The sequence below is a fragment of the Ovis aries genome, chromosome 13 (genome assembly GCF_016772045.2).
Source record: "Ovis aries strain OAR_USU_Benz2616 breed Rambouillet chromosome 13, ARS-UI_Ramb_v3.0, whole genome shotgun sequence".
Taxonomy (NCBI): domain Eukaryota; kingdom Metazoa; phylum Chordata; class Mammalia; order Artiodactyla; family Bovidae; genus Ovis; species Ovis aries.
Window position 1 is genome coordinate 66,296,408 of NC_056066.1, and position 24,530 is coordinate 66,320,937.

The 24,530-nt window shown below is 53.5% G+C and overlaps 1 protein-coding gene across 9 annotated transcripts in view; it reads left to right on the plus strand.

Annotated features, from left to right (window-relative positions):
• The window catches only part of SRC (SRC proto-oncogene, non-receptor tyrosine kinase), a 54,012-nt gene that overhangs the window by 23,214 nt on the left and 6,268 nt on the right, over positions 1-24,530 (plus strand). For 3 of the 9 annotated variants that reach the window (XM_042230367.1, XM_060397794.1, XM_060397795.1), the window contains 7 exons: positions 7,990-8,125; positions 10,752-11,023; positions 12,711-12,810; positions 20,230-20,328; positions 20,500-20,603; positions 21,626-21,775; positions 23,198-23,353. In XM_042230367.1, the coding sequence (XP_042086301.1) occupies positions 7,990-8,125; positions 10,752-11,023; positions 12,711-12,810; positions 20,230-20,328; positions 20,500-20,603; positions 21,626-21,775; positions 23,198-23,353 (1,017 nt within the window). Of the gene's footprint in view, positions 1-7,989; positions 8,126-9,183; positions 9,351-10,751; positions 11,024-12,710; positions 12,811-20,229; positions 20,329-20,499; positions 20,604-21,625; positions 21,776-23,197; positions 23,354-24,530 lie in introns of all 9 variants that reach the window. The other 6 variants (XM_060397788.1, XM_060397791.1, XM_060397789.1 and 3 more) reach the window with 3 other exon arrangements.

A 24,530-nucleotide genomic window follows, 5' to 3' on the forward strand; every position in this document is an offset into this window, starting at 1 on the left:
GGATATATGTTTTCTTTTCTTTTGGGTATATTCCTAGGAGTGGGACTTCTGGATTATAAAGCAACTCTGTTCAACCTTTTGAGGAACTGCCAGACTATTTTCCGAAACAGTGACACCATTTCATATTCCCACCAGCAATGTATGAAGTTTCCAATTTCTCTACATCCTCTCCAACCACTTGTTTTCTGTCTTTAATTATAGCCATGGTGGGTGTGAAGCTATATCTCATTGTGGTTTTGATTTGCGTTTTCCTGGTGACTAATGACGTTGCGTATCTTTTCACGCAGGTATCGACTGTTTGTATATTTTCTTTGGAGGAATGTCTATTTGACTCCTTTGCCCGTTTTAAAATTGGGTCATTTCTCTTTTTTGTTTGTTGAGTTGTAAATCTTATTTACATGTTCTAGACACAAGTCCCTTATTGGATACATGATTTGCAAATATTTTCTCCCATTTGGTGGATTCTTTTTACTTTCTCTCTCTCTCTTTTAACATTAATTTATTTTTAATTGAAGGGTAATTGCTTTACAGCGTTTTTTTGTTGGTTTCTACCATCCATCAACGTGAATCAGTCATAGGTATACACATGTCCCCTCCCTCTTGAATCTCCCTTCCATTTCCCACTCCATCCCACCCCTCTAGGTTGTCACAGAGCACCAGGCTGAGTTCCCTGTGCTGTACAGCAGCTTTCCACTAGCTATCTGTTTTACACATAGTAATATATTTATTTCAATGCTACTCTCTCAATTCATCCCTTCCCCCCTTCCCCAACAGTGTCCATAAGTCTGTTTCTCTGTTTTCTCTTTTTAAAAATTTTTTGGTCATGCCATGCAGCTTTGGGATCCCTGACCAGGGATCGAACCCAGGCCCTCAACAGTGAGAACATGGAGTCCTACCGACCGGACCGCCAGGGAATTCCCATCTTTCCATCTTTCTGGCTGGTGCCCACCCCCGCCTTTTTAAAAATAATTAAATTTATTTATTTTAATTGGAGGATAATTGCTTTACAATATTGTGTTTGTTTCTGCCAAACATCACCATGAGCAGCCATAGTATACCTATGGTTGATGGTGCCCTTTGACACACGAAAATTTTTAATTTTGATGAAATCCAGTCTTATCTGTGTTTTTTTTTGGTTGCTTGTGTCATGTCTAAGAAACCGTCATGATCCAAGGTGTTGAAACTTATGCCTGTATTTTCTTATAAGATTTTTTAAAGTTTTACCCTGTACATTTAGATTTGTGATCCTTTTTGAGTTAATTTTTGTGTAGGGTTTTGAGGAAGGTGCTCAGCCTGAGTGTATCCAGTTGTTCCCGAAGTCTTAACTGAAAAAAGTCTTCTTTCTCCATTGAATTATATTGGCAGCCTTGTCAAAAATCAATTGACCATAAATGTGAGTGCTTATTTCTGGACTCTTAATTCGCTCCCATTGATTTCTAAATCTGTCCTCATACCAGAACCAGACTGTCTTAATTACCAGCGCTTTGCAGCAAGTTTTGAAACTGAGATGTGTGGGCCCTCAACTTTGTTTTTCTTTTTCAAGATTGTTTTGGTTTTTCTAGGTCCCTTGGCCGTCCGCATGAATTTTAGGATCAGTTTGTCTGTTTTTGCAAAGAAGCTAGCTAGGATTTTTTTTTTTAAGGGTTGTGTTGACTCTATAGACTAGTTTGAGGACTAATACCATCTTAAAATGCATAGTCTTCTGATCCACGAAAGTGGGCTCTCATCCTGTCTATTTAGTTCTTTAATTTCTTTCAACAATTTTTGTGTTTTTCAGAGTATAAGTTGTGCATTTCTTTTGTTAATTTTCTTTTTTTTTTGCTGTTAATTTTATTTCTAAGCCTTCTTTTGATATTATAATTTATTTTCTTAATTTAATTTTTGGATTGTTTATTGTGCTAGTGTATACATTTTTATTTTATACATTAATTTTGTAGTTTGCAACTTGCTGAACTTGTTAATTTAGTTCTCCTAATCTTTTTAGTGTACTTAGGAATTTTTATATACAAAATTCTGACATCTATGAATAGTTTTACTTCCTTGTCAATCTGGATGCCATTTTTGTGTAGTTTAAATGTGATTGATCTGGAACTTATAGGCATGTGGAGTGAGATCGAGTTCCAGTATTGTTTCCTGAAGGGAGATCGTGGGTTCCAACTCCGTCTTAAAAATAACCTACCTTTTTCTCACTGTTATGAAATGCCACCTTCGTAATATATTAAATTCCCATGTGTCTGGGGACAATTTTTGGCCCCTCTGTTCTGCTCCATTAATTTGTCTCTTTCTGTGGTGATATCACACAGTTTTCCGTATGTAACTTTTCAGTAAGTTGTACTCTCTGGTTGAGCTATTTGCTCTTCGCTATTCTTCTTTTTATGATTTTCTGGCTATTCTTATACCTTTACTCATAAACTTGAAAACTGACCTGCCTAATTAGAAAAAAAATCCTGCTGGGATTTTCATTGAGATCACATTCAATGTTTAGATTTACTTAGGAAGAATTGATATTTTTGTAATGCTAAGCTTTCTTTCATTTTATCTCCTGATTGCTGTTGATGTGTAGCTATATTATTGACTTCGGGATATTTACATTTAATTTCCTTCCTTTTTACTCAATTTACTTTTTCTTCAATAGTTTTATAGCAGATTCTCTTGGATTTCTCAGATATACATTGATAACATCTGCCAATGATGAAACTCGTCTTCTGTTTTCCAATTCTCTTTATTCCTTCCATTTCTTTTTCTTAGCTCATTGCACTGGCAAGCGTTGTAGAGCAAAGTTAACTTGTAGACATGCTTGTCTTTTCTGGACTCTTTCCCTATGAAGTGGCTTCTGTAAGCCTTGGCTCCAATCAGTTCTGCCAGATGCTCTGTCCAGGGTCATGCACAGGGCTTGGCACATAGTAGGAATTTTGGAAGCCGTTGCCTAATTATAAGAGTGGTTAGAAAAGAGAGCAAGGATATGAAAAGAAATCTTCCATAGTAATGATACTAATGGCAAGTATTTAGGAAGCACTTCCTGTGTTCCAGGCACTGTATGAGTATGACCTCATGATTTCTTCTCAGGCTTAATCATGTGGGTGCAATTATAGATTCCCATTTTTGATGAGGAGTAAACTGAGGCCCCCTGGAGGCTGTGCGACTAGAAAGTGGCAAGTTGGCTTCTGAATCTGGCGTTCTGGCTCCAGGCCTTCCATAATGCTTCTTCTTCCCTGGAGGATCCAGAGATATGGATGGTGATGTCAGGGGTTGACCTCTGACCCGAGTTGCCTCTGTGTTAAGGAGGTGGAGATGATGGAGTGGTGGGTGCGCCTGGGGTAGTCAGAGCATCCGCGAGGCCCCAGAGGTACCTTCTCTTCTGACTGCACTTCCCTGAACCCGAGCATCCCGACTCAGCCACACTCGCTTGCTGTGTGGCCTCAGGCAAAGTTCCGGCTTCTCTGAGCTTTGAGCCCATCTGTAAAGAAGGCGTAGTTACAGTCCCCTCTTCACTGTCCTGAGGGGACAATTGAGTACGGACTGCAAGCAGAATTCTCAGTTCTGTGCTTGGCTTTCAGGGCCCTGCCGTCTACTCTTGCTTCATCTTGCTCTTCGTCCTCTCGTCACTTGTAATGGTAATAACAGCAAACGACAGTGAGTGCTGTTTACTGAGCACTTAGTCTCTGCCTGGCATATGGACTCTCTCACTTAATTCTCAGATATTAACTTTATTACTACCCCCATTTTATTTTATTTTTTGAAAAGTATTTATGTCCAGACTCGCCATGCCGCCCTGGTGGCTCAGATGGTAAAGAAATCTGCCTGCAATGTAAGAGACCTGGGTTCGATCCCTGGGTTGAGAAGATTCCCCTGGAGAAGGAAACAGCTACCCACTCCAGTACTCTGGCCTGGAGAATTCCACGGACAGATCCTTGGGGGGCTACAGTTCATGGGGTTGCAGAGAGTCGGACATGACTGAGCGACTTATTGAGCACTTATTCTCCGCCTGGCGCATGGACTCTCTCACTTAATTCCAGATGTTAAGTTTATTACTACCCCACTTTATTTTTTGACGATGCTCATCTATTTATTTTATTTTTGCTGTGTTGTCTTTGTTGTGGCGCACGGGCTTCTCTAGCTGTGGCGTGTGGATTCAGTCATTGTGGCACGTGGGCTTAGTTGCCCCATGACATGTGGGATTTTAGTTCCTGGACCAGGGACTGAATCCACGTCCCCTGCGTTGGAAGATGGATTCTGAAGCACTGGAGCACCAGGGAAGTCCTACCTCCCTTTTAAAGATGAGGAAACAGAGGTGAAGTGACTTGCCCGAGAAGATTTAGCTAGTAGATAGTGGAGCTGGCTCCATTGGGATTTGAATCCAGGTCTGACTGGGGTCCTCACTCTCAATTCCTAAGCTCCTGGCCTTCCTTCCACCCTTAGAGGAGGTGGAGGTGACATTCTTCAGTCAGGAAGGAAGCAGTGAGTATGTCCTGACTGAATTGCAGTCTGTTTTGGACTCTTCTGGATGTTGTGTCTGCGTACGTGGCAGAGGGGCACAGCTTACGCAAAGGCCAGGAGGTGAGAGAGTGTGGTGCCCTCCTGTGGGGGCTGGGGGGCGGGGCCGCAGCCCCCGTTCAAGGGGCCGCGAGGACTCAGGTGAACGGTTTAGGCCTCATCCAGAGAGGATGATGGGAAGCGCTTATATGTTTTTTTAAGACTCATTGCAAAAACAATGATGAGAGAGTAATTTCTAAATGTCATGTCTGACTCTTTGCGACCCCATGGACTGTAGCCTGTCAGGCTCCTCTGCCCATGGGATGCGCCAGGCAAGAATACTGGAGTGGGTTGCCATTCCCTTCTCCACAGGATCTTCCCAGTCCAGGGATCGAACCCAGGTCTCCTGCATTGCAGGCAGATTCTTTACTGTCTGAGCCACCGGTGAAGCCCATGTTGGTATTTAATTGTCTGAAAATGTCTGTTTTATTCTTTTTGTTGTTTAGTTGCTAAGTCGTGCGCAGCTCTTCTGCAGCCCCATGGGACTGTAGCCCGCCAGGCTTCTCTGCCCTTGGGGATGCTCCAGGCAAGAATACTGGAGTGGGTTGCCATTCCCTTCTCGCGGAGATCTTCCCAGCCCAGGGATCGTGCCCAGGCCTCCCGCATTGCAGGCAGATTCTTTACTGACTGAGCCCCCAGGGAAGCCAAGTGATACAACACTTAACATAAAGAAGGGATTTTCCTCTCCCTTTTTCACACCCTTTGGATGAAATATTGTGAAGAACTTGGACTTCTTCCAAAACTTTCTCTAAAGCTCTATAGCACGTGTGTGTGTATCCGCACATACACATTCACATGTGAATTTTCTTTACAGAAATGATTGGAGTTTCTGTGTACTACACGCCAGGCACCCCGCTAAGCCCTTGCCTGCACTGTGTCTTTAATCCTTCCACCAACCCTCTGACCTAGGTAGCAGTATTGTTCCCATTTTCCAGATGAGGAAACTGAGGCCCCTGATGGCCCAGAGGACCTTCTACACTGCCGTCTTCCTCTTTTCACTTAATAGTGTGTGTCATGCGCATCTTCCCAGGCCACACGGAGCACTCATTCCGTTTATTTAGCTGCGCAGCTGTGCACTCGGTGAATGGACCGTCCCTTATTTATCCAGCCCCCATCTGATAAACACTTAGGTCATTTCTGGTTTTCCGTGGACAGTGTTGTACAAAAGCCCCATTTGTTTGTGTGGATTACAGAGATGCCGCTGGCTTTTGGAGGAGGGGTCCCCACTGCTGACCCAGGTCAGGATGACAAGGGCCTGGCCTCGAGGGAATAGAGACAGGATGAAGGGAGGGATGTGTATGAGGAAAACTGGAAGGAAGGATGTATGAACCAGCCCTGAGATGGAAACGTGGAGTGTGGGGCAGTCTTAGAGGAGGATGCTAAGTCAGTTTGGGGCCTACTGAGCATGAAGCCCTGGGGACACTGATGGGGAAGTGCTGTAGGGGAGGGGTCTCCAACCTCCCAGATCTAATACCTGATGATCTGAGATAGAGATAATGTAATAATATTAGAAGTAAAGTGCACAGTAAATGTAATGGGCTTGAATCATCCCAAAACCATCTTCGACTCCCCACTGTGGTCCATGGAAAAGCTGTCTTCCATGAAACTGTTCCCTGGTGCCCAAAAGGTTGGGGACCACTGCTGTAGGGCATCCTGGGGCCTGTCGCGGTATTGATAGCACAGATCCTCTGTCCTGAGCCTGTGGTCAGGAGCAGGTCCCCGGAGGAAAGGGACAGCCTTCCTCTGGGAGCCTCACACATCCCCAGTATGGAGCTCTCCCCACTTCCTCTTGAACCCCAGGGATCTATCTCTGCCTGGGAGTGAGCAAGTGGCAGAAGAGATGTGTGGAGCTAGCCCTTCTCAAATGGGCAGCTCATGGTGACTTAGCGTTTGGGCCCTGAGACAGAGTCCTGTTTCGAGAAAGGAGACCATGGTCCAGGAGGGTCGGCCCCAAGGTGACACAGCCTAGCAGGGACTGGACCTCTCCCTAAATGTGCTGTCCTTCTAGCACACTCTGCTGTGTCAGAGCTTGAAATCGTGGGTCTTCCCTGGTGGTCCAGTGGCTAAGACTTCATGCTCCCAGTGCAGGGGACCTGGGTTCGATCCCTAGTCAGGGAACTAGATCCCACGTGCCACAACTGAGAGCCACGATGCAGCCAAATAAATAAATAAAATATATTTTTAAAAAATTTGAAATCTTGGTCTTTCTGGAGGAACAGGGCTAGGCTGCTTTATCCAGTCATGCCCCATCTGCCATGGGCATCTATCTGGCCGTGTGAAGGAGAGGTCCGGAAGGCAGGAGGTGGACCCCATGAGCAATCCCTGATTCCTACCTGCCCAATGTGGCTTCATGTCCCCACTTCTTTTCAGTCTCCCCCTCGCTGTGTGACCTCAGGCAGGTGCTTCAACCTTTCTGTGCTTCTGCTTCCACATCAATAATATAGGGACACTACTAATGTCTACCTCCCAGATTATCATGGGGATTTGATGAGTCGATATTTGCAAAATGCTTAGAGCAGGGCCCAGTACAAGGTCCAGGCTCCCGGAGAGTTTGAATATCTCAGATACATGGTCTCAACAATGTGGCATTGCAGGAACAAAGCAGGATGCAAAGTGTTTCGTCTTTGCATTTAGTCTTTTATTTCTTCCACAAATATTTCAGAATACCTAGTGGGGATAAGGACATAGATCTGACCTGGTCCTGCCTGGAGGGAGCTTGGAGTCAAGCACACTAGCTGGGTCCTTGGATTCAGTCTTATGTTTCTATGACACTGGAAGGAAGTCCACCGCCATGCCCAGGGGCTGGCCCTCTGGCAGCATGTTGCCAGTGGGCCACAGTGTCCCCAGCATCTTCTGTGTACTTCCTTATGGATCCTCCCAGTGGCCCTACGACATGGTACTTACTGGTATTATCCTCAGTTGGCAGAGGAGGAAACTGAGGCACAGGGTCCTACACTGGGCTTGTAGGGCTGGAATTCACACAGGTGGTCTTCTCCAGTGTTCTTGCCCTTGACCTCAACCCGCCCACCTCTCTCCAAGCACATGGCACTTGTATAATCATTGCATAACAAAAACCCAAACCCCAAACAGTGCAGTTAGAGGCCCCAGGCCACCTTAGTCCTGAAGGCCCTCTTATGCTTTTTCTGAATGCCTCAATGGGGAGTGGTCCTCTTGGTCAGTGTAAGAACTTACAGGCCAGGAGCTTTTTTTCTTGCTCCTTCCCAAGAGGGCACATGCATCCTCTTGGTGCCGGAAGGGCCTCTGAGGTGCAGCCCTGGCTGTCCCTCGCCCTCCATGGCATGTCAGTCAAAGGACCCTTTTTCTTGTCCTTGATTACTTCTAGTGACAGCAGGCTCATTCTTTATCATTTAGTTCCTTCTAAAGAAAATTTGGGCTTTTAGAAAGTTCTTCATTAAAATTAAAAAAGTACTTTTATATTTTTATTTCCTCTCAAAGTCCTGCAAACAAGTCCACTGTTAGACCATGCACCCCCTGAGACAGGATCTGGCCAGTCCATCTCTGTGTCCCCCTGTGGTGACGGGCAGAGGGCTTGCTGCATAGTTGGTGCTGTGAATACTGTTCCAGGGAGCAGGTGAGTGGGAGGTATGGTGATTGGGGCTCAGCTTCCATCAAGCCTGGGGCTGTGGGCAACTGGGTCAGTAGGTCCCACAGGATGGCAACCATATGAGCGCTGCTGGGCATCATGACCTCAAGGGATTGAGTTGCCATAGAAATCAGCTTTCCCAGGCCCATTGGCATGTTGCTCCCCTGGTGATCTTTTGAGCAGGTCTCCCCAGGGCCTTCCCAGCCCCATATTCTCTGAGCTGGTTGGCCCCCAGGGAGCATGCAGGCCACACCCCTGTTGTGTGGATAGGCAGCCTGAGTCCCAGAGGGCTAGAGGCACTGGCTAACATTCACCGAGGGAGGAGCATCGCATAGCTGGGCTTAGTGCTTAGGGCCAACAGTCTTGCCCGAGGCCCCAACCAGTCATGGGGACTTTTCCCCATTCATGGATTCCGAGAGGAATTCTGGACTGATTCCAGGACCTGCAGCTTCCCCAAGGGAGTAATTGGAGCTCACGTCGCCAGTGTGTCCAGAATCACAGTGTCAGTAATAGCTGGTGTGGCAGGGTGATCTACTGTGTTCCCAGCACTCTGCTTTGCCTTCAGTTGTCACAGTCATTTCCTGATGAAGAAATGGGGCACACAGAGAGGTTAAGTCATTTTCCTGAGGTCACACAGCCAGTTAGGGGCAGAGCTGGGATCCAAGAGTGGGGAGTCTGGCTTCGGAGCCCACCATGCTATACCCGGCCTCACTCTCTCTCTTGCTTTGAGAAGAATGAAGGATCTTTCAGGTCTGGGGAGCACTTAGCACTGGGCCTGTCAGAGTCAGAGCCAGATAAATCGTGACCCAAGTGTCAGAGCCTTGGCAATTTCTCTTTCTAAAATCTTTATTTGTTTGGCTGTGCTGGTTCTTAGTTGTGGCATGTAGGCTCTGAACCTGGGGTCAGATCCCTGACCAGGGATCAAACCCAGGCCCCCTGCATTGGGAGCACAGAGTCTTAGCCACTGACCACCAGGGAAGTTCCTGATTTCTCTAATCATATCCCCTCAACAGTCCTGAGAAGTCTGCTTTATCCCTACTTTGCAGATGAGGACACTGAGGCCCAGAGAGGGGAAGTGACTTGCCTAGGGTCACACAGCAGGCAGAGGTGGAGCAGGGCCTCTAGTCCACGACCCCTGACTCCATACCTGGTGTTCGTGCTGTGACCTCAGGCTGCTTCCCAGGTCCTCTGAGATAGCCCCTGCCTTCACCAGGTGAGGTGATGACCCATTGGGGCTGCCAAGATGAGGGAGCTGCGAGGGGTGGCCATATTGGGTGGGGAGACCCTGGCCAGGCTTGGTGGGAGTCAGCACCTGTGGATGGGGACATAGGGAGCAAAAGGGGGTGGTGGAGTGATGGTCATCACTGGGGAGTTTGCAGCTTGAGTTTCTTTGTGTTTCCTGATCTCTAGCCCACCCAAATTCCTGGCTTAGACATCTCCTAACTCTTCAGTAGTCACACATTCACGCATTCATTCAGCTGTTTATTGAGCACCTACTATGTGCCACTTCTAGGTACTAGGAGTGCAGCAATGTGTCTAGATGGACAAAAGCCCATAGAAATAATCATATGATCACACACACACACACACAGACACACACACACAGGGTCACGTGACCCCACGGACTGTAGCCCGTCAGGCTCCTCTGTCCATGGAATTCTCTAGGCAAGAATACTAGAGTGGGTAGCCATTCCCTTCTCCAGGGGAATCTTCCCAACCCAAGGACATAACGTGGGTCTCCTGCATTTTAGGCAGATTCTTTACTGTCTGAGCCACCAGGGAAGCCTCATGTTATCAAGAAGAGGCACAAAAGGAAGGGAACTTAAACCAATGAAAGTAGTTTGGGAGCACATCCAAAGGAGGTGAATTTTTTTTCCTTAAGAGCATAATTGAAGTATAGTTGACATACAGTAAACTGCACATGTTTAAGGTCTGCAGTTTGATAGATTTTGACACATGGGTGCACTCATGAAACCATCCACATAGTCAAGATAATCCATCACCCCTAAACGTTTCCCTCCCACTCCCCACATGCTGCCTTTGGGGTGAGAACTGAACAACACATGAGTTACTCTGCTGAAATAGTCAAGGAAAAGCATTCAGGCAGAAGGAATAGCATGTGCAAAGGCCCTGGGGCTGGAATGAGCTATCAGCCATCTCTCCTTCTTCCAGCTGCCTACTATATCCCTGCCCTGGTTGCAACTTTTAGCACCTCTTTCCTTGGTGTAGGACAATTTCAGCCAACCATGTATTCACTCAACAAACCTTCAGCCCTCTTCTGGGTGCCTGGAACACACACATGCCTCAGATACTGTCCCTGTCCAGGAGGGATGGACACAGTGTCTCAGGGGAAGGGAGGGTGCAATTAGGGCTGCTGATTATGAGGCATTTCTTCTGTGCTTGACCCTACACCAAGGAAGCCCTTTATGCATGCCATCACTATTCCCATTTTATAGATGGAGTAACTAAGGTTCTGAAAGGTAACTTACCCAAAGATATCTCTTTGGGCCTCAGTTTTCCCATCTGTAGAATGGGTGGAAGTGCGGGCTAAGGGGCCCAGGTAGCCCTGTCTGCTCCCAGAGTCCTTCACCTCAAGGTCCTCTCTACTCTACAGGACCATGGGCAGCAACAAGAGCAAGCCCAAGGATGCCAGCCAGCGGCGCCGCAGCCTGGAGCCTGCCGAGAATACCCACGGAGGCGGCGGTGGTGGAGGCGGCGGTGGGGGTGCCTTCCCCTCCTCACAGACCCCCAGCAAGCCAGCCTCCTCTGATGGCCACCGTGGCCCCAACACGGCCTTCGCCCCTGCAGCCGCTGAGCCCAAGCTGTTCGGAGGCTTCAACTCCTCTGACACAGTCACCTCCCCGCAGAGGGCGGGGCCCCTGGCTGGTCAGTGTGCCTGGGAGTGAGTGCCGGGTGGCCCTGGCCCCCTGGGCTGTGTGCCCTGGGGGGCAGCGATGCCCGCGTTCTGGGCTGCTGTTTCTTTCTCTTAATGACGGGGAGGAGTCTAGGGGTTATTTGGTCTTAGGGGCTATTGGGAGTTTTTTGGAGGTTTTATAAACTGGAAAGAGTGGTGCACACGCCATTGCCTTTAGGGCTGAATTCTGATGTGCAGTATAAAGGGCCCTAGAGATAAAGGGCTGCAGGTGGAAACTGAGGCCCAGAGAGCCGGGGGCTTCTTGGGGAGGCCCGAGGACCAGGTCTGAGGCTTTGCTTTTCGCTCTGGTTAGCCTGGAGATGGATCAGGACTGGAGGCGGTGAGTGGCCAAGGGGGCGGGGCAGGTTTTAGAAGGAGAGAGAGCGCTCGGGTCTTCAGAGGCTGGACCTACGAGATGCGCCCCTGCGCCCTCTGCTGGTATTGAGGGGGTATAGCCGCTTCGGGCGAGTGATGCTTAGTAAGAGAAGTAGATGCGGTTCTGGAGAGGTAAGGCCCTCACACAAACACGGGCATTTCTACCGGGACACCTTCAGACAGACACACACACACAGTCGGCAACTCATTCAGAGACACCCAAATAGGACACGTGCACATGTTAGGCTGAAGATGCCAGCGTAAACACAGACACACCATGGACACAGAGACACACTCAGGGACACAGGAATGGGCACCCTCCAGGCACAGACACACACCCACCGCAGATGCACACAAATGCAAAAGCACATACGCAGAAGCGCCTCCTACTCCCAGATGGAGACACAGACGCGTGCAGTCGGAGCCCTTCAGAAGCGCACACATGCTCAGCTAGCACCCATGGACACGCAGATGCACACACGTGCAGTGAGAACACACAGACACGCACCCAAGCGAGACAGACGGACCCGCAAACACAGCCATTCATTTGTTCAGGAGACAGTTGTGGCGCCCCTCCTGTGTGCCAGGTCTCTTCTGGTGTCAGGAACACAAGCAGTGTGTAAAACAGACAAAACCCTCCTGGGGAAGAGAGGCGAAGAGCGAGTTGCGTAAACTGTGCCCTGCGTTTGTGGGTGGTAACTGCTCTGAAAGAACACGGAGGACAGGGAGGGGCGCTGGGGGATGTGTGGGTGGAGGTTGCATCTTAAAATGGGCACAGAGAGGGCTTCAGGAGGGACAGTCACCCGCAGCCAGGATCGTCCCTGATGGCCCGAAGCACCCAGAGTCACACAGAGAGTCACAGAGCCGCCTCCCCAGGGGCAGTTTTCCTTCATTCACTGCTTCACTCACCCCATGGTTGTTTCTTGAACACCTGCGATGCGCCAGACTCTAGGAACAAAATAAAGATGCCTGTTACTGGGGGCTTCGGGTTCTTGGGGGGAAGACAGATACCAAACAGAAGCCAACACCCAGCATCACCTGGAGCCCGCTGGGCTCATCATGTGAACCCGCTCAGACACACGTGAGAGACCCACGTGCCTCCTCCGTGCCCTCACAGGTGTGCCAGACACATAGACACAGGGGACATGCACAGAAGCCCACCGTCTCTGTAAATGAAAGCAGGCCCCCGGGCTGGCAGTGGGGGACCCTCCCCCACCCCCAGAGTGCAGGGCTCTCCTCTGCCAGCCAGGGCCGGGCCTTCTGACACGCCCGTCTTCTGAGCAGGCGGAGTGACCACCTTCGTGGCCCTCTATGACTATGAGTCGCGGACAGAGACTGACCTGTCTTTCAAGAAAGGGGAGCGGCTTCAGATTGTCAACAACACGTGAGTGCCCCCTGGGGACCCCGATCTGGTCTTGGGCTGGAGCCACTTCTGACCATCCCAGAGCCAGCTTGATGGGCAGTGGGCGGGGCTGGACGTCAAGGCAGCCGAGGCCCAGGGAACCCATCCTGGGCATCCTGGGGTCTGTGGGGGTGATCAGGCGGGCACCCCGATGAGGTGGGTGTGGCTTTGGGAGGGCTCCAGGGACAGGGATCTGGGTTCGGTAACTGATCCACAGAGCACGGTGCTCCAGATCCCAGCACCCGCAGAGGGGCGTGTGGTCAGAGTAGGACTGGGCCCAGGACCCGGGGCTACAAACAGCAGGGCCTTTGTACTTGAAGGCTGTGCCCCAAGAGGTGCTGGAGCACCTGGGGCAGCCCAGAAAGTGAGTCTTCAGCTGTAGAGGGAGGGCCCTACATTGGCAGGGTTGGGGGACCCATATTAGGGACCCAACATGAGAGGGGTCAGGATAGGGCATGGGGAGGATGGGGCATAGGATGTGGAAGGCAGGGCACCCTAGGGTGGCATCCATGTCCCCCTCCAGGGACTCCAGCCTTGTCATGGGGCATCCTAGGGCCAAGCTGATGAACGGGGGAGCAGGGGACCCTGCCAGACTCTGGGGCCCCTGTGAGTGATGAACTGATGAGAGGGGTGGGGCTTCAGTCAGGGGGTGGGGGCCTTCCTCTCCTCCCTCCTCCTCTCCTTTCCCCGCCTGCCCAGAGTGCAGTGGGAAGTGGGGTGCAGCATCTGTCGTGGGGGGTGGGGAGTGCAGGCTTTGGGTGCCATGCCCTGGGGTGATCACAGTGGGGGCGGAGCTGCCGACAGAGGGCGGGGCACAGCTCCACACCAGCTGCCTTCCTGCCCTTGGACGGCCTGCTCTCCCGTCTCTGCCACCTCCCATCCCTCCCCCGCAGCCTCGGGGATGCCCTGCCCCACTCCTGGCCCGTGCTTGCTCCCTCCAGCTCTCTCTCAGCTTCTCCCTCTCTGCTTCTCTCTCGCTGGCCCTAGGAGGAAGGTGGATGTCAGGTGTGTACGTGCTCCCAGGGCGGCGGGCTGGGTGGGGGTGCTTCACTGGTGGGGGTGGGGCTGCATGCGCTTCCGCCTGCACCCCCTTGGCTGCACCCCCTCCGGCTTCCCCAGCTTCTGTCCTCACACCCTAGAGTTGGACCAGATCCTGACCTGCACCCCCAGGCTGAGAATGGGGAGGGTCCTCTCATCACCCCTGTCACTCCCCATCACACCTCCTCCCCATCCACCTCCTGCTCGCTCAGCTCCCCCCAAGTGCCAGCTGCATGCAGGGCCAGCGCTGGGCCTAGGGAGGCCTGGGTGGAGAAGGCCACGTCCTCCTGGGGCCAGAGTATAGTGGAACTGGCCCTAGTCCGGGCCCCGTGGCCTGTGCAGGGCATGGCTGGGATCAGCTTGGGCTTTAGGGGGCTGTGCTGTGTGCCCACCTCTGGTCGTGACCAGGGGCTGGGAGGCTCAAGCAGGACCTTGAAGGAAGCACAGTGAAGCCGAGCTGCTGGAGGGAGGTGATGGATGGCAGCCCCCCTCAGAAGGGCAGCTCCTGGGAGGGTGCAGTGCTGGAGGGGGTTACATGCCTTCAGGGCTATGGAAGGGTGAGAAGGTTCTAGAGGGTAGAGTGGGGTTGATCCCAGAGCATCCTGGAAGGCCTGGCTAAGGAGGTTGGACATCCCCACCGTCTCTAGGCATTTCTTGCTTGTTGGTGCCTGCCTGCTGTTATGCATGTTGTTCCCTCTGTGTGAAAGGCCCCTTCTCCCATCGGTCTGGCAAACTCCTACTCATCCCTCAAGATCCAGCTCAGAAGTGCCTTCCTTGTGAGGCAAAGGGGAAAAGAGGGGTAGGCATTTTTACCCACGTCCTTTACTCTGCTGCCATTCCACCAGGGCTGTAGTGATGGGGGAGGGACCATCGCCATATTGATTCCTCATATGGAATGAGGAAACTGAGGCACTGAATGAGGAAACTGAGGCTCAGAGATGTAAAGGCCCTTGCCCAAGGTCACACAGCTACCAAGTAGCAAAGCCAGGATTGGAACTTGGGCAGCAGCACTCTTCTTTAAGCTGCTCTCCCAAGGGGAGGGGGCTTTCCCAGCTCCCCCAAACCCCTGCTGTCTGAGTCCCAATGCCACTCTAGTTCTCTTCTGGTTCCAGCTGTTTCCATCTGCCTACCCCTAAACTGGAAACTCGTTGAGGGCTGCTCTTGTGCCTGCCCCATTTTGGGGCCCCCATCACCCCATGTTCCTCACCCCACTGGGGGTACCCAGGTGGTACTGGCGCACCATTTCTTGTGCCCTGCTTGTGGGCCTGTGCTCACGCTGACCACTTCAGTTGCCCTGTTTTATTTAAAAGGCACCATAGTCCTGGGAAGTGGAAATGTTTATTGGCTCCATTTTACAGATGAGGAAACTGAGGGCCAGAGGGGTGAAATGACTTTCTCAAGGTCACACAGCTAGTAGTGACAGAGCTGGGTAAGGGGCCGTGGGAGGGTAGGCATGACCCTGAGCCCTTGGAGGGGGTGCTCTGCAGGTGCAGAGGAGCTGGGAGGAGGGAGGGGCCTGAGCTGGGCAGGATGGTACCTCAGGCTGGAGGAGACTTTGAAGTGCTGGGGAGCTCTCAACTGGCAACGATGGGAAGGGCTTCTCAGGGGGCTCACAGCTTGAGCAAAGGTGTGGCCAGAGGAGAGTTCTGGAAACTTTGATCCTGCCTCTTTCACTCGTCCTTTGCCAGCCCCTTTCTTTCCTTCTTCCTGTCTTCCAGGATGGGCTGGGGGTTGCCTGGAGGGCCAGAAGTGATGGAGACCTGTCCATGGGAAGCCCATGAGGGGCAGTGAGGTGCCCCAATTGGAAGGTGGGGGTGGATCGGGAGCCCTTCCTCATATCACAGTATTCAGCTGCTCCTCTGCCTTAGAAGTCAGGTGATGGTGGAGTTGGGGGAAGCTGGCATTAGAGGAAGAGGAGGGGTAACAGGGTCAGGGATGGGGCAGGGGAGTATCCTTGTCCTGCTTCCCTTAGTGGAACATAGGCTACCCAAGCGTGGGGTTTCATACCTCACCCCGGGACCACCCTGCTTGTCCCTCTACCATTATTGCTTAAGCTCCGTTATTGTAAGCCCCCTGCACCCACCGCGCACCCTGCAAGAGTGACGGACTTTCTGAGTCTGGCCTGTGGCTGGGCTGGGAGTCGGGGAGGGAGAGCTTAAGGCCGAGCCTGTTGGGGCCGGGCCAGGGCTGGCTGGCCTGGAGTCCTCACAGTAGCTGCCTGGAGACTCTGCTCCCTGGATCTCCATGCCACGTGGTCCTGGACCTAGAGCTCTGGGTGCTGTGTGGCCTTGGGTCGGAGGAAGCCCATCCGGGGGGTGACCGCCCTAAGCCTCTGTCCCGGTCCTCTAGGAGCCAGAGCTCCTCTGGTCTGACTTTGGGGTGCTTCCCCAACTGCCGTTTGCTCCCACCCAGGTTATTCCAGCAGCTTCTCCAGCAAGTATTGACCTCTGCCCCCTTTCCCTGGGCTCTTCGGTTCCGCTCCCCACCATGGGGCGAGGGACCCCTTCCTGCCCTCCTCGCACGATCTGCCTCGGCCTCACCCTGCTCTCTCCCCAAGGACCAAGCAGGGGTCCAGGCCTCAGGGCTCGGAAACTTGACTGTCTGAGCTGTGCCCAGCTGCCCTGGCTCGCCTGCAAGCTCCAAATCGCTTCTCTGGTCAGTCCTAACAGCCCAAATGGGTTAAATAGAATGATGCAAGCTGCCCTAATTCCCCAGGTTCCAAAGCTGCCACCCTCCCAATCCACATGCCTGCTTGAATTAGCCACAAGGATTAGGCTCTTAAAAAGAGGATCCTGAGGCTCAGAGAGGTGAGGTCAGTAGCCTGAAGTCACACAGCTAGTGACAGCACTTGGGGTGTAAAATCGTAGTTTGGGGACTCCTGGTCCAGTACTTTCTTCTCTGGCCACGTGAGCGAAGGTGAGGGGTCAGGCAGGGAATGTGCGATTCCCTTCCTTCCCTTTTTCCTGCCTAGCTAATGGGCCCCAGGCCCCAGGAAAGGTGTGAGATGCAGTAAATGTGCTCAACATGTTAGGTTCACACCACCATCATTCTGAGCTCAGATCAGAGTCCCCACCAGACCGGACTGATCTGGGACGCTATGGGGCCCCTCATTGTGAGGGCAGTCCCTGGCGCTCCACAGAGCCAGCTCACAGCCACCTGAGGCAGGTTTGAACCTTCCAGACCATTGGCAGCGGAAGATGGGGCTTGATATTTCTATTTCACAGGTGGGCACACTGAGGCTCAGATGATAATCACAGTAATCCACTTCTTGGCTTGATGCCGGCTGATGTACACACTTTGCCTGCAAGGGAGATTTTGTGACTATTGTCTCCTTCTTAAAGAGGTGCTGAGAGGGTAAGGAACCTGCCCAAAGTCACACAGCAAATCCTTATCGGAGACTGGAACTGAGCTGCGTGCTGGTTTTTAAAGCCGTGTTGAGAGTGGGGAGGGGTACCATAGAGATGCGGATTTCATTCTTTTTCTTTTTTTAGCCAAATCAGGATACTATCAGCTCATGCACAGTGAGCACCTACTGTGTGCCAGGCATAGTGCTGGGATTTTACATCCTCGGAGGGAGGCCTGAGTTTCCCCATCCTGCAGATGAGGAAATCGAGGTAGGGCCAAGGTTGTGCCTGCAAGTGCTGAGCTGGGCTGGCGCCGGGATGCTTGGACTCTGGCGCTCAGGCTCTTCGAAACCTCTCAAACCAGGGCCAGGCTGAAGCTGGACCTTGGATCCTTAGTGAGCTTTCAGCACACCTCCATCCCTGTCCTTGTGAAATAAAACCCCCCAAATTGGACTGTGAGCCCAAACTCACACATGGGCTGGTGTCGGGGAGCTGGAGGCTCAGCTGGCCCAGTCTGGGTAATGTCAGCAGAGCTGAACCCCTGCTTCGGGGGCTTCTGGGGCCATGCTTGGCCAGCCTCTGGGCACATGCCGCTGCCAGCCTTCCATTGTGAGTAGGTGGCTGGGGCCTTTCCCAAGGCCAGCCAGCTTGCAAACTCTGCTGTGTCATCTGCCGCATTTGGTAGTCTCTGACCTAGACCTTGACTCGGTCCCCTGCCCCCAGCCCTGCTGCCTCCTCCTCTATCTTCCCCTGGTTTCCCTGAGGGTCTCTAAGTCTGAGGGGCCTGGGGAGGGCACAGGGGTCCAGGGGGCCGGCCAAGACTGGCTGTGGGCACACAGGGACCCTGGTTCTCACCCTTGCTCTGCTGTTGATTCGCTGTGTGTCTTTGGGCAAATCATCGCCCTTCTCTGTGCCTTAGTTTCCCCCTTGGTGAAATGAAGGCTTCAGGCTAGATCTCTGCTAGCTTCGGGGAAGTCTCTACCCCATTCTGTGCCTCATTTTCACCAACTCTACAAAGAAAGTGCTGGGTTATTCCATCCCGGGTGTTGTGTGTCCTTGGGCTGGCCCCTAGACATCTCTGAGCCACCTTTTCTTCATCTAGGGGCTGAGGCCTGCCTTTTTTGCAGGGTGGTTTTGAGGGTCAAATAGGACAGACAATGTGGGCGCCCCCATCCATTGTGGATACACACAGAGAGGTAGATGGAGGTCCTGGGCACCTCCAGGCTTCTTGCCTTGAGGAGGGCATCGCCACCTTACTCTGGGGCCCTCCGTCTCCTGCCAAGATTCCCATGTGAGCCTGTGCCCCTGCCTAAGTGTGCACGCATGCAATGATTGTATAGCTGAGTCAGCCCACACAGCGCCAATCTCACTCCATCCAGAAGGGACTCAAACGCTCTGGTCGAGCCTGGACTCACCTGGCTGACTTTGGGATGCTCACCTGTACTCATCTGTTCTCAGAGAGCTCCCCCAGCTCCACTCTCTCCTGGCCTCAACTTCTCCATCTTCAAAATGGGCTGAAGAGCATAGGAGGGGCAGCTCAGAAGAACCCGGAGCCAGGGATTCAGGTTCAAGTTCAGACTGTGGCTGTGGGCAAGGGCCTTTTTCTCTTTGGATCCCGATCATGGGCAGCAGGGAGCACATCCATTGGCTGTGTGTCTTTCCAGGGCTGTGATGAGGTCAAAGGCAGCCTTGGGGTGAGAAGCTCAGCAAGGTGTCAAGCTCTATAGCTCCCCATAGGGAAGGATTCCTCCTCATCTGGGAGTTAGGAACCTGGGCCTGGCTGTGTGACCGTGAGCAGAGGCCCTTGCGTCTCTAGCCTCAGTCTTCCCATCTATACAGTGGGAATTGGAGGGGGCTGGGCCCTATTTCCCAGGCAGCCCTTCCCATCGGCTTCCCCTCCCTCCCCATCCACCCTCTCCCTGCCTCCACTGATTGCTTTGGATGCAAGGCCTCTGTGGCTGCCGCCTTGTCCCCCCTCCCCCATCCCCAGCACTGCCTGGCACTCTGCTCTCTTCCTTGCTCTTTCTGCCTCTCTCTCTCTCTCACCACCCCCATCTCTGCCTCTTCTTTCCTGTTGGGCTCTCGCTTTCTCCTCCCTCCTCTGTGTCTCTGGACCCCCGCTCCAGCCAGACCTGGTTCACATTCAGATGGCTGCAAAGGTACTTCTGCCCCTTCCCCGCTCCCCCCCCACACCCAGGGGACCCACCCTGCTGGGGGCTTCTCCTGCCCCTTCACCCTGTCCCCATCACACTCCCTGCCTCATGGGGAAATCAGTGTAGAAGGGCCCTGGGCACTGGGGCTCTGCCACTTCAGCTCCCTCTGACATGACTCGCTGTGTGACTTTGGGCAAGTCCCAGCCCCCTCTGGCCTCAGTTTCCCCATAGCTGGGTAGGCTGCAGGAGGAGGCCTGTAGTTTTCAATCAAGGAGCCTGATGGGTGTGACCCGTGATTTGTGAGAAAGGCAAGCATTGCTCCAGCTGCAGTGGCAGCTCTGCAGAGAGCGCCTGGATTGTCACCAAGCCCCCAAAAGACCACCCTTTGCCTCCACTCAGGTCTCGCCAGTTCCCAAGCTTGGGCTTCCAAATCTCAGGGCTTGGGGAGGTTTTGAAGGTCTGATTCGCCATCCATCTCAGGCAGGAAGCTTCTCCTGTTACAACTTGCTTGCTCCCCAGAGACAGGGAGCTCCCTCCCTGAATCGCAAGGCGGGCTCTTGGCATCTTGAGACAGCTTGGGGTATCTGCAGGGCAGCCAGCCGATCACTTCCCGTCTCAGGACTCTGCCCCTGTGAGTTTGGGCCTCATTGTCTGAGTCAGCTTTGGCCAGGAGGCTTCTGGGATAGGGAGGGGAGGAGTCCCAGGCCAGCTTAGCTTGGCAAGGGGTGAGTGGCCTGATCTCCGTGTTCCCTGCACCTCACTCAGCCTCGCGAGCCCCCAGCACAGCACCTCTGAAGACTGCACGCCCTGGGGCCCATTGCTGATGGTTTCCTTCTCCTTTGCTCCCTCCCTCTCCCCCTGCTCAGAGAGGGAGACTGGTGGCTGGCCCACTCGCTCAGCACAGGACAGACGGGCTACATCCCCAGCAACTATGTGGCACCCTCTGACTCCATCCAGGCTGAAGAGTGAGTATTGACTCTGGCCTCCTGCTTGCTCACCATCATCGCTGCTGGTTCAGAGCTTCTCTCCTGGGCTAGAGTTGGGGGTCTGGCTGCCCCAGCCACGTCCCAGGAAGAGGCATGGTGGGTGGGGGGAATCCTGGACCACCAGCACCATCCCCCTCCCTCCCACCCCAGGTGGTACTTTGGCAAGATCACCAGACGGGAGTCAGAGCGGTTACTGCTCAATGCAGAGAACCCAAGAGGGACCTTCCTAGTGCGAGAAAGCGAGACCACGAAAGGTATGAGTGCTTCTACTGGGAACTGAACCTTTTGTGGATTATTTGAGCTGGGTATTGAGGAATGAATAGGAGTTTGGTATATGGAGTGGGATGGGAAGAATCCTCCAGCTGGAGAAAAAGCCAGGATCAATGGCAGGGAGGTACATTTTCCCTTTTTGACACTGGATATTGTAAACCCCACCTGAGGGTTATCCAGAGGTTGTGGGGGCTGAGGGGCCTGGGCTTCTAGAATGATGCCTGTATGCTGTTTACTTAGAAGGGCTTTCTCTGGCCACTGAAGCCTTCTCCCTCACCTCTGGGGCTCAGCCTTTTTCCCTGATGCCACCCCAAGCATCTCTTGGGCTCAGGTTAACAGGCCTGTTGGTCAGAAGGAAACTTTTTGAGCCCAAAGCTTTTCTAGGCTCCAGGGCAACAGGGAGGGGCCACCCGGACTGGCCCAGCTGAGCCTTGGCGCCTAGTATGTGGTCTCCTGCGCAGGGCAGCCCTGCCTTAGCCAACCACTGGCTCCTGCCTAAGCCTGGAGTCTTCAGGGAGGGGCGGGGCCTGGACACCACTCCAGTGGGCAGACCCAGAGAGGAGAGGCAGTTAGGCCAGGGACACACAGCTACCTGGAGCTGTCCTATGAGGCTCCCCACAAACATTTACTGAGCACCTATTGTGTACCCGGCCTTCTTATATGTGGTCTCACTGAGTCTGCCCAGCTGCCTGGGGAGTAGCCTGCTTGTGCAGAGGAGGACACTGAGGCCCAGAGAGGGCAAGTCACTTGCTTAGGTCACAGAGCTGGGATGCACATCTGGGCTTCACAGGTCAAAGGTGCATGGAAAGACTCTTGAGTCAGGTGCCCTTTGTCACTTGACTCTGCCCCAGCCGCCACCCAGGGGCTGGGTGCTCAGAGACAGGCTGGACCAGACCTGGCTCTGTCCGTGCCTGCCTTCCGTCCCGTGTCAGGTAGGTGTGCTCAGCGCCGCGGCCGTGGGTTAGTGGGCGTGGTGGTCACGGCCCCTCTCCGGCCTGTCCTGCAGGCGCCTACTGCCTCTCGGTGTCCGACTTCGACAATGCCAAGGGCCTCAACGTGAAGCACTATAAGATCCGCAAGCTGGACAGCGGCGGCTTCTACATCACCTCCCGCACCCAGTTCACCAGCCTGCAGCAGCTGGTGGCCTACTACTCTAGTGAGTGCCAGCTAGGCGCAGGGGAGGGGAGGCCCCTGGAGGGGCTGGGGGTGGTGGTCTCCATCCATACTGCAGACCCTGAGCTGGGGGCTTTGGAGCCAACCAGGTCCAGGACTCCTGTTCCCCTCCCCCTTCTTCCTTTCCCCTTTTCTCCCTCCTCGCATTCCCCTCCTCCTGTGCCCTCCTGCCTGCTTTCCCTCTGCCCACCCCACCCCCTCCCACCCCTCCATCCTATTTCGCCTCCTCCGAAGCTGCCTGATGAGGAGGGGGCTGCCTGGAGAAGTGAGCCGGGAAGGAGAGGGGCATAGACTGGTGTCATTTGGCCCTGCAGCCTTAGGACCGGTTGGAACTGGTTACCGGGAGACAAGGAGGGGGCGGCTAGATCGATCACAGCAGAGAAGGGGCGAGGGAGTGGCAGGCGGGGAGCTCACAGGCGCAGGTTGTGGGCGCGGGTTAGGCCGTGTGTGCAAGGCTGTGGCCAGTCCATCTGGATGTCCAGGGCTGGCTGGGTGGACCCCAGTGGTGTCATGGCCTGTGTGCTCCCATGTGGACAGTCCTGTGGGTACCTGGGTATCTGGCATGTGGCCACAGCCTTTCACGTGTGGCCTTTCCTGAGAGCACCACCTCCTTCTCTGTCAGCTGAGCCTCCTGACCCCCTCAAGGATCTGCCACTGTCCACCTCCATCCCTTTGGCCACCGCTGTATTTATTCTGAACCCGGTTCCCCCAGGTCAAAACACTCCAGGGGTTACCTTAGAATTTTAGGAGAAAGACCCCCATGTGGCCTCAGGTTTTGGGTGGTCTAAACCCAACTGGCCTCCACGCCTTACCTGGGGCCCTCCTTCCCCTACTCACTCCGTGGCAGCCCTCCCCACCCGCCTCGGCCTCCTTTCGGCTCCTCTAACCCACTGGCTTGTTCCTCCCTCAGGGCCTTGGCATATGCATGAGGCAGTGTGCGCTCTGCCCAGAGGGCTGTTCCCTAGTTGACCACTCACCCTCCTGCAGATATAAGCCCAGGTGCCACCTCTTCCAGGAAGCCTCCCAGGATTCCACCCAACCCACCTGCTATTACATGTACAGCTCTCCTCTGTCACACTCGTGGTCCTGGGAGGTGATATGGGAAAGTTGGGTGCCCCCCTGGACTGGGAGCTCCATGGGGGCAGGCTCCCACTGGCTCCCTGGCACCCACCTAAAGTCAGATGAATGAATGAATGACTTGGGGAACAGATGCATGAGGCAGTGTAGGCCCGTGTTGGAGGCAGTGCATACACAGGTATGGACGCCTGGCCTCGAGGGTGTCCTGTGTGGCCCCAAAGCCTGTGTGCATGCAGTGTGTGAGTCTACACACACACACACACCGTGGGACACGGCAACCCTGCGCGGATGCCAGGCCTGAACTCCACCGCCCTATCTCTGTCTTCAGAACACGCTGACGGCCTCTGCCACCGCCTCACCACTGTGTGCCCCACGTCTAAGCCGCAGACTCAAGGCCTGGCCAAGGATGCCTGGGAGATCCCCCGGGAGTCACTGCGGCTGGAGGTCAAGCTGGGCCAGGGCTGCTTCGGAGAGGTGTGGATGGGTAAGGCCATGCCCCCGGCGCTCCCGCCCCTGCTTTGTCCCCACTTGAGAACCAGGCAGATGTCTGTCCCATGTGGCTGCTCCAGGCCCCACGAATCCCCCAAACTTGCTTCCACAATCTCATCACCTCTGTGAACTATGGGTCGTACTCTCAACGTGGAACTCCTCCAGTGGTGGGCAGCAGCAAGCTAGGGCCCCAGCAAGCCATGCCTCCGGCTGCTGTGGTACCTGTTTTCCAAGAACTGCTTGGGGCTGGGCATTGTGATTCCCCAGTGACATGCCCTGTCTGGGCCGGGTGGCTTCCCTCTGAGTCTTGATCTTCCCACCTGTAAAATGGGGCTGGGCGTAATAGGACCCCCTGGGGGATTGAAAGAATGCTGGCCCCACATGTGTCCCCATGTTAACTTCAGCTGTGGGAAGAGAAACCTTAGCTCCTAGATGGAGCTCTGGGAGGTGCAGAGTCTAGAGTGCTCCTGGCCTGTTAATGATCTCCTGTTTCACTCTGGAGAAATGGCCAAACCGTCTTTGAAAACAAACGCCGTGCAGCCATGACCAAACCCAGGCCCCCTTCTGCTGACTGGTCTCTGCGGACATGGGTTGCAGAGGTCATGGTGAGGGAGGCCTGGTCGTTGTGAGCCTGCGTGTCCAGTGGGGAGATGACCGTGTGCAGTTTTCAAGGTGGTTCCATCTGAGCTCTGGTGTATCACTGCCTCCACTTCCTTCTCTTCAGAGGAAGAGATGATGGAGCAGAGCAGAGGGGCTTCCTGGGAGGCTCATTGCAGGGACAGAGGCCTACAGGCTGGAGGTCAGGCCAGGTCAGGAAAGGGGAGCTGCTGGCTTTGAGCTGGGGAGAGGGGATAGAGATGCAACGCACAGGCACAGAGGACCTGATGGGACTCCCCTGGCAGTCCAGTGGCTGCGATTCCATGCTCCCAATGCAGGGGCCCAGGTTCAATCCTTAGTCAGGGAACTAGATCCCACAAGCCACAACTAAGAGTTCACATGCTTCAACAAAGATCCCATGTGCCACAACTAAGATTTAGCGCAGCCAAATGCATAAATCAATATTTAAAAAAGAGAGAATCTGAGCAAAATGGAGACAGCATCAGCCATTCCGGTGGCTGCAAAACTCATTCCTGGCTTGCCTGTGTGGTGAAATCAGTGGAGGAGGCTCTTGC